Source organism: Rhinatrema bivittatum, chromosome 5, assembly GCF_901001135.1.
Source record: "Rhinatrema bivittatum chromosome 5, aRhiBiv1.1, whole genome shotgun sequence".
Lineage (NCBI taxonomy): Eukaryota > Metazoa > Chordata > Amphibia > Gymnophiona > Rhinatrematidae > Rhinatrema > Rhinatrema bivittatum.
Genome location: NC_042619.1, coordinates 291,047,445 through 291,063,366, shown reverse-complemented (window position 1 = coordinate 291,063,366; position 15,922 = coordinate 291,047,445). Strand labels below are relative to the sequence as shown.

General features: G+C 43.5%; 1 protein-coding gene across 1 annotated transcript in view; it reads left to right on the top strand.

Moving 5' to 3' along the window:
- The window catches only part of LOC115092794 (disintegrin and metalloproteinase domain-containing protein 28-like), a 141,905-nt gene that overhangs the window by 22,684 nt on the left and 103,299 nt on the right, over positions 1–15,922 (top strand). The window contains exons 8-9 of the mRNA XM_029604113.1: positions 7,574–7,645; positions 15,047–15,216. Coding sequence (XP_029459973.1) covers positions 7,574–7,645; positions 15,047–15,216 — 242 coding nt within the window. The remainder of the gene's footprint in view (positions 1–7,573; positions 7,646–15,046; positions 15,217–15,922) is intronic.

The following is a 15,922-nucleotide window of genomic DNA, read 5'->3' as shown; positions in this document are numbered from 1 at the left end:
CCGATTTATCCTTGTTAATACGGAGGCCAGCAAATTCCCCATACTGCTCCAGGATACCCAACAAAGGAGTTATGGACCGCTGTGGTTCCGTAAGGTATATTAATATATCGTCCGCAAAAGCAGCGATAGAGAATGTTTGATGGACTGTGCCATAACCCGGTATGGAGGGAGAACCCGCTATTTTCCTAAGTAAGGGATCAATAGCCAAAATGTACAAAAGGGGTGATAGGGGGCAGCCCTGTCGCACCCCTCGTTGTATAAGTACCTCTCCTGACTTACCACCGTTAGCCGTTATGTGCGATTTGGGCTGAGCATACAACATATGAAGATAGGTCAGAAAGTGTCCCTCGAATCCGTATCTCCGTAATACAGAGAATAAATATGGCCAAGACACTCGATCGAATGCTTTTTCCGAGTCTAGACCAATCACTAAGGCTGGGGAACACTGCGAGAGGGAGGAGCTCATAGCTGAAAGCAATTTAAGAATGTGCTTACAGGCTGGTCTGTTTTTAACAAATCCCACCTGATATTCTGAGATTAATTGCGGGAGTATCACGTTAAGTCTGTTGGCTAAGAGCTTGGCAAGTAACTTTAAATCACAGTTCAGCAGTGAGATAGGGCGGTAAGACGCCGGAAGTAGCGGATCTTTACCGGATTTGGGGAGAACCGTTATATATGCCGTATTGAAAAATGAGGGGAATGCCCCCTTATGGACTGCATCATTAAAAAAATCAGTCAAATGGTTGGCAACATGATGTTGTAGGAGCTTGTAAAAATCAAAAGAAAAGCCGTCAGGACCTGGCGCCTTCCCCAGTTTACTAGTTGAGATGGCAGCTAAAACCTCCAGGGGTATTATAGGTCGGTTAAGGAACGATATCTGAGATTTAGTTAGATTCGGTAACTTAAGATTCACAAAGAATGCTTCTTCTTCTTCTCTGCCTCCTTCTACGTCATCTGTGTATAATTGTTCATAGAACTTACGAAAAACCTCACAGATTTCAGCTCGGGAGGAGACCCTAGTGCCCCCCTCAGTACGCATGGCAGGAATAAAGGTCTTCCCTCTATGAGCTCTAACCAAATTGGCAAGATGTTTCCCCGCTTTGTTACCAAACTTAAAAAAGTTCCTTTCCGCTACTTGAAAGGCCCTTTGTGCCCTCTGATGTAGAACACAGTTCAGATCCCTCAAGACAGCGAAATACGCCCTCTGAGAAGTAGGAGACGGGTGGGAGGCAAACTCCTGTTTTAGCTTACCCAATTTACCTTCCAATTCCAGAATAGTTTTGTTAAGATTTTTCGTTCTAGCCGCTACAAAGGAAATAATTTCACCCCGTATAACGGCTTTAGCTGTTTCCCAAAACAGTTGCGGATTCGAGGTATGTTGGCTATTGTGATTGACAAACTCTTCCCATTTGTTTTGCAAAAAAGTTTTGAAGTGCAAGTCAGAGCGAAGAAACCCAGGAAATCTCCACAGCCTTTCTCCACTGTCCCGAGCGTGAAAATGTATATCTACCCAAATTATTGCGTGGTCAGACACCCCCTGTAAGCCAATCACAGCATCAGAAACAAAATGTAGCCCTTCTTTCGGTATCAGGATATAATCTATACGTGATAAGGAGGCATGCACCCTAGAAATGTGGGTAAAATCTTTTTCTGTGGGATGTAACGTCCGCCATATGTCCAGTAAAGAGAACTCAGAACATAAGAATGGGACCCCCTTACCCTCCCTGTTAGGGAGCAAGGCACTCGAAGGCGTCTTGTCTATGCAAGGATCCGCTGGTAGGTTGAAATCCCCCGTCACAATTAAATAACCCTTGGCGTGTTCTACCAGCTGTTCCAATACAAAAATGAAAAAGGGGTGAGAGTAGGCATTAGGAGCGTAGAGAGTGCAGATAGTCACTTCTTGACCATTAAGATGGCCTGACACCAAGAGAAATCTACCTTCCTCATCTCGCACCGTGTTAGAGACAGTAAAAGAAGCAGCTTTATTTACTAAAATAGCTACTCCCCCTTTCTTCCCTTTAGCCTGAGTGTAATAGCAATCACCCACCCAATCCCTTTTGAGTTTACTGCTTTCTAGTGCAGAGAGATGGGTTTCCTGCAAACAAGCGACCGTCGGTTTATGGGATTTAAGTTGTTTGAGGATTTTATAGCGTTTAACCGGTGATCCCAGACCATTGACATTCCAAGATATTATTCGGGTGTTATCAGCCATGAGAAAAATAAGGACCCATTGTAAGATAAGGTAAGAATCGTACCACAGTGATTAATGCTATGACTCTACCCTCCACCGAATAAAAAGACAATGTGAATTCCCCACGTGCCCTCTTCCAGTTGAAAGACACCAACCCAAATCCAAATCCCCCGTACGCACTCACTCTGTGTCTAACGCCCCATCGGGAACACTCACACTCCTTAGCAACCCACACGCATCCCAAATATTCCACACACACAAGTTCTCTTCCCTTCCCCACCCCTCTTACCCTCCCCACTACCCCAATTATAGTACCCCTCCCCCCCCACCCCATTAGAAACCAAAACCAAACAGTTCCAAACGCAACAGAATCTGCCTCGACCCTCTCCTGTAGGGTCGAAACCAGTCTCTCAATGAACTCCCCGTATATAGGGGAAGAGATCACGTCGACATGTGTTCAGGTGCCTCTTTCCTGCCCCCCTCCCCCAAGAGAGGCAAGTAAAAAGAACAAACATAGCTCTTTCAACAGAAGGACTGTGGTGACCCCGCCGCATTATGATCAAAAGTACACATGTGCGGACATCTCAGCAGTACCAATGAAGCGCCCTGAACTTCTCCTCTCTAATGGTCAGCCAGGGATAAGTCCCCCGGTTGATAGCACCACCCGATAGTCAGCGTGATCTTGCGCCAGCCACGCCGAGAAGGTCCATAGCCCCCTGAAGGGAGCAGTCTCTGCGCAACAAAATATCGTACCAGGCAGGGCATAGAAAAACCATCGAAAAGTTAACCCAGGGGAGCAGGGCAGAGGAAAAGAGTCCCAAAGTCAAGTGAAAAAAGCAACTTAGCTGCAGGGTCCCCACGGATCCTCGTCGAGCATGTCTCTGTGAAACCAAAATGGCTGCCGTACCGTTCCATTCAAATATGTAGGGTCATCTTCATAAACTTCTGCGCTTCCTCCGGTGATTCAAAAAAAGAAATTTGATTGTCGTGCCAAACTTTCGGGCGGGCGGGAAATTGCAAGGCGAACCGAACTTGCTTTTCAAAGAGAGTTGTGCAGATGGGGGAGAAGCCCCGTCTCAACCCGGAAACCTTCGCCGAATAATCCTGGAACAAACGAATCTTCTTTCCGTCATAGGCCAAGTCCGGGACTTTGCGATAAGCCTGGAGAAGGACTTGCTTATGGGCAAAGTTTAGAACTTTAAAGATAACCATCCTCGGCCTGGTTTCTCCCTCCTTACGCTGGCCCAGCCGGTGTGCTCTTTCCACTCGGAAGACATTATTTAGCTCCGGCACGTGAAGAGCCTCCGGGATCCAGCTCTCCAAAAAGGTTCCCAAGTTTCCTTCCACTAAGGATTCCGGTAAGCCCATCACCCGTATGTTAGATCTCCGTGCTCGGTTCTCAAGATCGTCTAATTTAGAAGCGTGCGCATCGACCAGTTTCTCCAGGGCCATGATTTTACCCGTCAATGCTAACGTATCATCCTCCACAAGGCTTACCCGACCCTCAAGTCTGTCCAAACGCGGACTTAACTCATCTAGGACCGATTTCACATCCGCGATTTGTGTAGATATGACCCCCAACTTAGAGTCCAAAGCTTCCATGAGGATGACCCTGAAATTTTCGGTCAGATCAGGATCCTGGCCTTTCTGCCCCGCAGATCCTGGGGTCGCCGCCATCTTAGGATCCCCAGCACCTGCCTTGTCCTTATCTCTTCGCACGGATCTGATCGGCATGGCTGTTGGCGAGCGGTTCATGTAATTGGTGATCGACATGTAAAAGGTCAGCAATGTAGATTGAGCTCTTTGGGGAGGGCTTTCGTGCCGGATTACTTGCAGATTATCAAAAAAAATGGATCGAGGCACCCGGAGCTCTCCTGCACACGTCCACCTTCGCTCACCACATCACGTGATCTCAGGGCATAGACTTTAATTGTTAGGTTGAGTGTGCCATCTTCTAGGATGGAAGCTCGCCCCTCCACTTGATCCATCTGGGGGGCCAGGTCCGTAAGCGCTGCCTTTACCTCCTCCAACTGTGATCCAATGCTGCCTAATTTTTCGTCCAGGGCAGAGCACACAATAACTTTGATTTCTGCCAGGAGTTGATCATTTGACATACATTCTGTGGGAATGTCCTTACCCGCTAGCGGGATCGGCGCCATTTTGTCCTCTGGGTCTTGGCTCTTTTCTTTGTCTTTTTTATTTATTTATTTATTTATTTATTTTATATACCGACATTCAATCGAGATATCACATCGGTTTCCAGGTAACTAAGAGAAAAGGGAGAGTTCTGCCCTATTTTACATTATAACATGATAACAATTATAACATGGTAACAATTATAACAGAGATACATGGAGCAATAAAATTATAGCATATAACATATATACATTATGACTTGTTGATAAAAATAATTTAGGTATCAGGTTTGAATGGAGGGAGGTAAGAGGAGGGTGGGGGGAGAGGGGAGGGTGGGAGTGTCAGGGGAGGGAGGAAAGGAGGGAGAGATGCCTGCGTAGGGGTGTGTGGTGTGATGTGTTCGGGCAGGTTAAGGTTTTTCACACTCTGGACCAGCATTGTCGTCGGAGATTTATGCATAAAGGTCACAATTGACATGGGCAATGCTGAGTAGCTTCAAGGTTAACTTTAAAGAGGTTTTTTTGGTCATTGTAGGTCAAAGAGAGCAGCATGGTGTCCAGAGCTGAGGTAGACATGTCTTGCTCAGCTCAGTTGCATCACGTGACCCATTGTAACAGAATTTAAACATTTTTGGGACAGATCTAGAAAGCAGTGGTAAGAATGGGATAGAGAGGTCAGGTAAAAGACATGGAGAGGACAGCTGGACTTGGTATTGGAATCTATATGCTCATCTATCCAAAGTGGTAGAGAACTAGACAGGAAGACAGCTGAGCAGACTAGATGGGCCAGTTGGTCCTATTTGATGTCATCTATTCTGTTATTACAATACACTCCCTTGGTGGGGTGCACTGAAAAATGGTCACTTAGTTCTCAGGGCTGTCTGCAATGCCCTGGACCTCTCTTTCTCTCACATATCTCATAGCAGCTTCTGGGAATGCCAGGGTTTCATCCACTGGTGGGGAGATAAATCTCCTGTGCCCCAGTGCAGTAGTGGGCAATACATTCGCTTACCATTAAACTCTCATCCCAAATTCCCTTTTCTGGTCAGTATATATACTCACAGTGGAAGAGTCTTCTTTCTGACAGGAACGGCAAACTGGAATTAAGCATGGAGTCCAATGGTTATGTTCAACTGAAAAATCTTTACTGTAACTTAAAAATGATGATAAAGAATAAAATATTAAAAAATTATAAATAGCAAGATGAAAATCATGAGAACAAAAGCTGTGGTTTCTTTATCCATGGTGCCAAATCTTCTCTCTCCTTCCTGGAACTTAACTAGGGTCCTCTTCCAGAATCCCTTCCTCCTAGAGGATAGGTAGTTCTTTTCAACAACCAGTGTTATGATCAGGAGGGATCGTGAACCCTTGGACCGACGGGAGGTTATCACCTTAGGAGATGGCTCCTTAGATTCCTCTGTCGGGTGGCGAGATGGCACAGAAGATGGGGCTGGCTGGCCCTTCGGTGTTGAAGACTGAGGCGACTGTTGAGAGGGCGAAGAGGCATGATGTCGGAGCAGAGCCCACTGGATCTTTGCCACTGGAAGCCCACAGCCCCCCCCGGGAGGAGCCCGTAGGGACCCGGGCCTATGGGACTTAGGTGGGCCCTTGAAGACGGGTGGTCCGGAAAAAGTCCGAGGTCGAATACCAGAGGATCACCGCTTGCCAGTCTGAGGTCACACACCGAAGAATCACCGCTTGCCAGTCCGGTCACACACCAAAGAATCACCACTTGCCAGTCCAAAGTCACACACCAAGGAATCACCGAGAAGAAGCAGGAACCAGGAATCAGGAACTTGAGGAACCGGAAGACTCACCAAAGCAAGCAGACTCGTAACAACGAAGTTGCCAAGTCGAGGAGTGAGTGGAGGAAGTCTCCTTATATACTTCCCCTGTTCTGGTCCATTGGAAACAGGTGCAGGCAATTTAGGAGGAGGAGGCCCCTTTAAATCAGTCAAGGAGGCACGGCCTCGTGCCTAAGGGCAGAGCGGCCATCTTGGATCCTCGGAAGCCCTGCAGACCGGCCCGATGCTGCAAAGGGAGGCCTGGGGCGTCTCCCCCGCCAACCATACCGCGGGAAGGTGCAGCAGGGTGCGGAGATGCCCGGACTGGGTTCCTCGGCGCTGCCGCCGTGGCCCGACTTCACGGCTCAGGTAGGGGTCATGGCCGCGGGCAGCCGTGGCACACAACAACCAGCATCCAACAAGGATAGAATGAAAAAACCCCTTTGTTCAAAAATAGATATCTCCAAAAATGCTCTCTAAAAAGTCCTTACAAAAATCAGCAGCTTAACCCAATGTTTACTGGTCGTGTTACAAAATAGCCAATTTCCAATTGTTACAGCGAGGGGATACTGGCCTTACTGCAAAACTGATCTAAAAAATCTCCAAACATTTCTTCTCAAAACTTATCCCCACACTGTTAACTGGGCGCGGAGGTGAAAATCAGAGATCCAGCCCTTTAGAAACAGGAGGTTTGCCTCTACTTCAGGAGCTGGACCTCAAGGTCAAAAAAACCTCTACTCCAAAAATCTTCTCCATATTTCCAGTTTCCTCAAAACATATTTCAACTCCTTCTCTTGGCAAACCTGGGAGACTCAGCAGAATCCTTGATGCTCCTAACTCTCTCTCTCTAATGCCTGACCCTCTCACCGTCTCCTAACCCTCTGACTGAGCATGCTCAAAGGGCAATTCATACCCCAAGACACATCCTAAAAAAGGGATGGCAAAAAGTAGGGGGAGATCCCAAGAATGCAAAACCCCTCAATAGCTGAAAAAAGGGGACTTATTAGTAGCAGGCACCTCATTACGATAGGCAAGATCCACATGCACTATACTATCTTGATTAAAAGGGTTCATAGTTGATCCTTTCCATTTTTCCTTTGTCTTCCCAGTTTGGAAAAGATTTAGTATGGAATTTTTCCCTTTCTTTGCTTGGGATATACATAGAGGATCTCTGAGGGGGTGGTAGGGGATTGTAATGTATAGCTGATTCGCTGGTGTGGATGGGCAGACTCGATAAGCTGTAGGGGCTTTATTTGCCATCATGTTTCTCTGTTTATCTCTTCTTTAACTGTATCAACATTTTATTTATTTAGTTATTTATTACCAAAATCACTTTGGTTTAAAAGGACTTTATAAACCGAAATTATTTAAAATATTAATTGCTGCAATCACATAGATATGTAATTAATGGACACAGTTCTTCTTTGACTGATTACTGTGACTTTTAATTTTTGCATTTGTAGTACAAGAAGTATCACGAGAATATTACAGCTACGAAAGAGAGGATATTTGAATTAGTTAACAATGTCAATGTGGTAAGACCAATTCTGATTATTTTCTTGGAAAAAATGAAATTATTCTTTGCAATTAGGTTGGTGGGCAGAGTGTAACTTCATGAATATCAGATACTCTAATTCTGCATTGTGAAACCAGGGCAGTAAAACAGGATATTTTTCAGCTTTTCAGGAAAAGCAAGAAAACGTGTGACTAATTCTCCCTAAGAGAGGTTACACTAGAAATAAGTCCTGAGTCTGACCAATGTTGTCTATTGTTGTGCCCATTAAGGTAGTCTACCTCATACTCAGGAATGCGTTACATTTCCAGCGTAAGGTCTCTGGGGCGGCCACCTACAGATGACTAGTACGCCACAGTTGGGATGCACAGCATCAAAGTGCACACTGTAGAGCTATAGATGCCTGCCCCAAAGAGCTTATGCTGGACATGTAACACCTTCCTTAGTCTGAAGTGGAGAAAACTCATATTTCTGGTGGCCAATATTATTCTATTGCTGTGCCCAATGTGGTAGAAAGAGCTATATACTATCACATGGGTTACAGAAATAGAATATGGCTACCAGAAATGTGAGTTTATTCCAACTCAGGCCTAGAGGTTACATTTCCAGTGTTTTGCCAGCCAAACAATTTCAATTGTCCTTAGCCATACTCACCCTGCCAGCACCAATACAGCCCATCTACAACATTATCCTTTGGCACTGGGGTGCAATAGCCTTGCATTGCAAGATTGCATCCTGACTTGGGCACATTCTCATATGCAAGGCCATTTGGGCAATGCATGTCAAGTGAAAGGGTAAGCTCTCTGGAGCAGGCATACAATACAGTTTGCACTCTTGTGCTCTAATCAGGATTCACAGTATCAAGGTTGTATTGTTTGGCTGTAGGTGCCCGCTCCAGAGAGCTTATCCTTTGATTTCACTTGGCATGCCTTGCCCAAATGTTCTTGCACGCAAGATTCTGCCTAGCTTGGGATGCCCAGTGCCAGTCTTGCATGCAAGACTATTTTAGTCACAATCCTTCCAACTTCAAGCACTTACTCCCCTACTCCAGTTTTAAAGCACTTTTCTGCAAGAGAGCAGAATTTCACAATAGCTCATATTTTAGCACGTTTTTTTCATCCAGCATGCTTTTTTACACTTCTGCTCAATTTGCATCTCTTTAGCTTACTGTATCCCACGGTACTACTGGTTAACCATAACCCACACTAAAATTTTAGACCTGTTCTAGTGCGGGTTTTATTACATTGGCCCTTTACACTTGAAAAGTTGTTTCTTCATCAATGAAGAAAGTAACATTAAATCAAGTAATCATTAAATGGATACAAATGATACTTTTTTTAAACAATCATCTTTCTGAAAAACAGCAAAAAAAAAAACCACAACAGAATTTCACAATTTCTCAGTCCTTTTTGTCTGTCTTCTGATCTTCTGTTACTGGTAATTTTCTTTCTTGATAGAGGTTCATGTTTTGAAATCATCTCCTTCCCTTGAAATATTCTTCTGGCTCCACTGCTTCTAGGAGTCCTTTACTCCAGCTGAAAGGAAAGTTTCCACAACTTAAGTCCTGCAGCCCACTCAGACTTTCAGTGGCCTCTGGCCAGCAGCTGTCCTGCTAATCATCCTACTGTAGAAATGGGCATTTGTTAGAAATGAAATGGGACATTTTAACGAAATTTCCTGTTTCGTTTAATTTCATTTTTAAATGAAATGAAAAAAAAAAATGGACAAAGCTGTTTGTTTTCATTTGCTTTATTTATTTTTTTTAAATTAGGCATCACTGCTACCAAAAGTAAAACCCCTCCCCCAATCCTCCCGGTCCCCTTCCCCCAGCCCCTCTAACCCACACTGAAAATTTGTATATGGGGCAGGATCAATCCCCAATTGCTCCTGCCCTGCAGCTGCCACTAATGAAATTGGTACCTGCAAGTCGAGGCCAGCACCCTTGTAAATTTTAACTGTACAAAACGATGTTGGATTAGAGCCCGCATGATGACTCCAGTATCAGTCCCTGCACATGTTCTGTCTGTGGCACTTCTCCAGGTGCCCTGTGCACTTTTTTATTTCTACTTTGTGGTTCCTTCTTCTGTATTTGGTGAGGGTCTGTCTGCATTATGCGTGCGTGACCAAGGTGAGACATTCTGTTAAAATGTAGCTTCTGCATAAGGATCTATAGCATTTTAGAGGTGTTCCACTGCTTGAGCAGGGGCATCGAATGGGTTATGAAGTGGAACAGCTGATGGTAGACGCTCCTTGCACCCAGGGCCGGAGGAATCACCGGGCAAACTAGGCCTGGACCTAGGGCGCCGATCATTAGGGGGCGCGAGCCATGCGGGGCCACGAGCGGTGGCGCCAAAGAGGAGTGGAGATTCGGCAATTTCCACTCCTCTTTGCCACCGTGGCGCTGTCACTCATGGCCCCGCGTGGCTCGCGCTTTCTAATGGGGGGTGGCGGTGCAACTGGGGGGGGAACGGCGCAACGAGGGGAGGGGGTCAGGTGCAAGGCAGAAGGTGCCTAGGGTGCCTAATCCCCTTGCACCAACCCTGCCTGCACCTCAGGTTCTCAAGGGACCCTCTCCCCGCTACTCAGCCTCGAGTGCTTTGTAGTGGTCAGATCAAAAGGGCAGATAGAGCTAAAACGCTCCATCAAATTTCCTGGCTAGAGGATGCATCTAAATGCTTGTGACCTGTGAAACGGGCCGATGCAGTCCTGTGTGCTGGCTGCAGCGCACGGCTCAACGCACAATTGGACGCTTTTCTGTACTTCCTCTGACTTAATATCATGGCGATATTAAGTCAGAAGAACTGAAAAATTTGAAATGTTCCCTAAAAAAAAATTAAAAAAAAACTAAGGGTGCCTGTGGCCAGGTTAGCAAATGGGACCCTCAATTAACGAGCACCCCTTTTCCTAAGCCGCTGACAGCCACCTCTCCCGGGTGCCCACTGCTGAGAAGGTGCTTAGGGCATACAATTTCCCCTAATGCCTCCTTTTCACCGCAGCAGCCTATTTGCATTTTGCATTGGGCGCCCCGGAGAGGTGCATTGGCGCGCGTTAAGGGAGCGGGCACTCAATCATGAGCACCCGTTTAACACGCGCCGATATTGCATCGGCCGGAATGTGTGCAGATTTCTAAGCTTTGTTATGTGTTTTAAGCTGTATTTCCCTTTCTCTTTTTTTTTTCATTTTTTTTTTTCGTTATTATGTTATGAAATGTATTCTGTTGCTATTGCAATCAGTTTTGTACCTCACTTTGGACACCAAAGTGGTAAAGGTGGGAAATAAGTATCTTAAATAAATAAATAAATAAGTAAATAAATACATAAATACTGTAGTTAGCTGCTGAGATTCTGAAGTTTTTGTGTTGAAAGTCACAGAATGTTTTTTTTGAGGCTCGGGGTCAGTACAGAACCAGTAAGCATTAAAATCTACTATAGTATATTATATACAGACCCAGATTAAGGATAACCAATGCAGGCAGCTACCTCCGGCGCTAAATTCTTGTAGGTGCTGGAGCATCACTGCCACTGCCCTGCCTAAATCCAAATCTAGCGCTGCTTCTCTCCTCTAACGCAGCTGGCTCCAGGTCACAGCAGCCACAGAAGATGAAGAAAAATCAGCCCTGGGCCATTGGCAGCCCTCCCCCGCTGACATAACCTGTCCTACAGCACCCTGCCCTCTCACAGAGTTTATGGAGTAAGAGGAAGCCTGTGAGAGGAGAGGATGCCACAGGGTCCATCAGCACAGGAAGGCTGCTGATGGCCCTGCATTGATTTGTTTTCATCTTCCGTTGCTGTGACCTGCAGCTGGCACCACGACTTCAGGGTTTTATTTATTTATTTATTTATTTATTTATTTATTTATTTGTATTCTTTTTTATACCGAAATATAGCTAAGTGCCTTCATTCCAGTTTACAGTGTAACAAATTCATACAATGAACAGATATAAATTATAACATAATACAATACAAAGAGAAAATAAATATATAAAAACATCTCAGCAACAGCAGAGTATAACATGTTAGAAAGAAATAGCACAGGTTTAGTTTGCATCATCTTATTAAAGAAGTAAAGGGTTTAGGAAGAAGGTTGGGATTGGTATATATAGATCATCTCATTCAGTGTGTGATTGTCTAAACAACCATGTTTTTAGTTCTTTTTTGAAATTTTTGGAATCTTTAATGGAACTTAGGTATCCTGGGATAGAGTTCCATTCTTTTGGTTCTGCTATTGAGAATGCTCTATGTCTAGTAGAGGATAGTTTTGCAGATGAGAGAGGAGGAATGAATAGCTGTAATTTGTCAGAAGATCTTGAAGATCGGGGTGATTTGTGAATTGTAATCAGGTTGTCCAGGGATGAGTTATTGTCTTTGTAAATTTCGTTATGTAGGATGGTTAAGGATTTGTATTTAATTCTTTGAGAAATAGGTAACCAATGAAGGTTTTTTAGGGTTGGGGAGATGTGATCACATTTTTTCTTTCCGGTTAGCACTCGAGCAGCAGCATTTTGGAGTAATTGTAGAGGTTTTAGGGAGGCTTTAGGTAGTCCTAAGAAAATTGAGTTGCAATAATCTAGGCTTGCGAAAATGAGGGTCTGAAGAATTGTTCTGAAGTCATTCGGGTACAGTAATGGTTTGAGATGTTTTAGTATCTGGAGTTTATGAAAGCCTTCTCTCGTTTTTATGGCAATGCAATTCTTGAAGCTCAGGTCATAATCGATCCAGATGCCAAGATCCCTTATTGGATTTTTCATTTGTATGTTGGAGTTGTCAATTTGAATGTATGGAATTTGAGAGGAATGGGTTGAGAAGTTTCTTTTTATTAAGATCCATTCAGTTTTGTTCATATTTAAACATAGTTTTAGTTGGTTGAGGAAGGTTTTGATTGAGTTGAGGTATTTTACTGTGAGAAATATGGCTTCTTCAATGGTGGATGTTATGGGGATGAGACGTTGAATATCATCAGCATAAAGAAAGAAGGTGATGCCAAGATTGGAGATGAAATTACAGAGTGGTAGCAGATAAATATTGAAAAGGATGGCAGATAAGGCAGATCCTTGTGGTACTCCTGTATCCAGCGGGTAGGGATCAGATGATACATTATTAAAGGTGACTTTGAAAAACCTGTCTTTTAGAAATGAAGAAAACCAATCAAGGGTATTTCCAGTAAGGCCAATGTTAGCAAGGCTTGATATTAGTAAATTGTGATCCACTGTATCAAAGGCAGCAGATAGATCGAGCATAATTAGTAAATGGTTCAGATTGTTATCAAAGCCTCTTATTAATTTGTTAGGTTTAACAGAAGGGTTTCAGTGCTGCGGTTCTTTCTGAAGCCATGTTGGGCGGGGTGAAGTATGTTGTTGGTTTCCAGATGTTCATTTAGTTGAAGCAAAGCAGATTTCTCGATCAATTTAGCAAGTAAAGGAAGGTTTGAGATAGGACGATAGTTATTAAGATCATTGGGATCTATGTTCTTTTTCTTTGGGATAGGAGTGATAGTTGCAGTTTTCAGATTAGATGGTAGAATACCCTCTTCAAGTGATTTGTTTATAATTGAGGCAAGTATGGGAGAGATAATATTTGAAATTTCCTTTCGGATACGGGTAGGAATAGAATCTAGTTCATGTCGAGCAGGGTTTATTTTTTGAAGTAATTTTTCTAATTGGATGCTGGAAATTGGCTCAAATTTCGACCAGAAAGTTGGTGGAGAAGTATTGTGAGGGATCTTCAAAGAAGGAGTGTTGTTGAAGAAGTCTGAGATGTTATCAATTTTGTTTTTAAAGAACTTTGCTAGGTCTTGGCTCAGGTTGTTAGTATTGGAGGTTTGTTTGCAAGAGTTGTTGTTTTCTATGAGGTTCTTTACTAAGTTGAAGAGGGAATTTGATTTATTAGTAGCATTTTTGATCTTTATGCTATAGTAATCTCGTTTAGCATTTAGAATTGCTTTCTTATATTCAGCAAGTTTTGAGTGATATCTTTGAGTGGTTATTTGGCATTTGGATTTGCGCCATTCTTTTTCTAATTTTCTGAGGTTAGATTTTAAATTTGAGAGTTCCGAGTTGAACCAGGGATTGTTTTTTGTTCTGTTATGTTTTATAATTTTTGTTTTCTCCGGATTTATGTTGTTTGCGGTTTGTTTTGTTAGATTAAACCAGGACTGGGTGGCATTATGGATATTAGATAAGTCTAAATTTGTGAGTTGTTTTCCCAATTCTTGTTTGAGAGAGTTGAGTTGGAAGGGGGGTCTGTATTTGAAAGATAGAGGTGTATTGTATTCGGTTGATTTGTTAGAGATTATTTGGGCATTGCATTTAATGAGATAGTGATCAGACCATGGGACGGGTTTGATAGAAGTAGTAGGATTATAAAAGTAATGGTTGATGAAAATTAGATCTATAATGTGTGTATAATGTGGGTTAGGGATGGGGACGCCCTGAGGGGAAGATTTGGGCAGGAGGGATCATCCCCTCCTCCCACCCCTCCCACCAGGCAGATAAGAGGGGGAGGATCACTCCACCTGCCCCCCATTGCCTTAAGAAGCGTTATAAAGACTCTTTAATGTATATGTAATACAATACTACCTGGTCTAGAAGTTGCTTAGATATCTATGGAGAGAGATGTACCAGATGATAAGTACCAGCTGTTTATATTAAATATAGTACCACACAAATCAATTCCCCACTTTACAAATATACTATATTTATTTATAAATTTTTAATTTTTGTGTATTTATGAATTCCCATTCAAAAAAATATGAAAAGTAGGATAAGGAAGGTTTCATACACACACTGCTACCTGTTGCCACCAGCCTTGTATGCAAATAATTTATCGATTGTAATCATGAAACGACCTTCCTCCTACCATTGTTTTGTTTCTTTATTATAATTTGATCGAACAAGAATCTCTCTTTTATTATAAATTGTATTACATTATATATAGGTCATGACATCCACTCTCTCTCTCTCTCCTAATCATTCATACAAGTTCTGTATAACATAGTCTATTCTTTGGGTAGTATTCCTTATTTAATTCTCTCATAATGTGTTTGAAACTAGTTTAAGACCAGTTTGATGGAGAGATCATGGGATAAGGGTGGAAAGGACTAGATTTAGGAAATATTTCTTTATAGAGAGGGTGGTGGATGCATGCAACAGCTCCCGATGAAGATGGTGAAGACAAGGAATCTGAATTCAAGAAAGGGGGATCTCTGAGGGAGTAGTAGGGATTGTAGAAATGGGCAGTCAAGATAGGCTGTATGGGCTTTTTCTATTGTCACATTTCTATGTTTCTAGACATAAGATCCATAATAGCCCAAAGATAGATTATATTTTATTTTGATGCACATTTTCAAACTTTCTGCATAAAAGATAGAAGTGAGACCATGCTTGTCTGCAAAAAGGTCAGATATATTATGCTCCATCTTACTGCAGGTTTACAGAGAAATTAATATTTTTGTGACTCTCGTGGGCTATGATATCTGGACCCAGACAGATTTCGTGGAGATTTCGCCAGACATTGGAGTGACCTTGGACAATTTTGCATCTTGGCGCTCTGAAGTGCTACTGAAACGGAAGGACCACGATCATGCCCAACTTCTCACGTAAGACTAGTTGCTCCCAATATATTTCATTTTGAGCACTGTTCTCCCAAAAAGCCAAAAGGAATTTGCAGATGTGTTTGAATAATTTGTAATTGTTATTTTCTTTAAATAATTAAAACAATCAATTAGATTTTGTTAAGCAATGATCCTTGATGGATAATCTATTTACTGGCTGTTGTTGCCCTGATTGTAAGAGCTGAAGGTCTAATACAAAAATAATAGACTTTATTCCAGAGAGGGCCTTAACTGCCCTTAACATCGTCCAAACAAGATTGTGTTGCGTTTGGAGGTGGACCCTTGTCCTGGAGCAGTGGAGAACGGCTCCCTGGTCAGACCCAGGAAGCACCTGCCACCAGATGGTGGAGCACAGGAGGAGACAGAGGCTAGCTGGAGCTTCACTACTGGAAGCCCGCGGTCCCCCCCGGGTGGAGCTCTTGGGGACCCGGGCTGCTTGGACTTAGGTGTGCCTCGCAGGGTCTCCCTGATAGGAAGTATAAGGGTGTGCCCACCAGGATCCAAGGGTATGTGGTCGATATCTTGACTGAAGGCCTGAGGAATCAAGGAAGGCCAGTACAGTGTCTGCGATGACAAGGCTAGGAGCAGGGCCAGAATCAAGGAGGCGTGGTCAAGGATAGCCGGGGTCGAGTTCCAAGGATCAGTCCAAGAGAGGTCAGCCAAAGCAGGGGTCAAGTTTCAAGGATCAGTC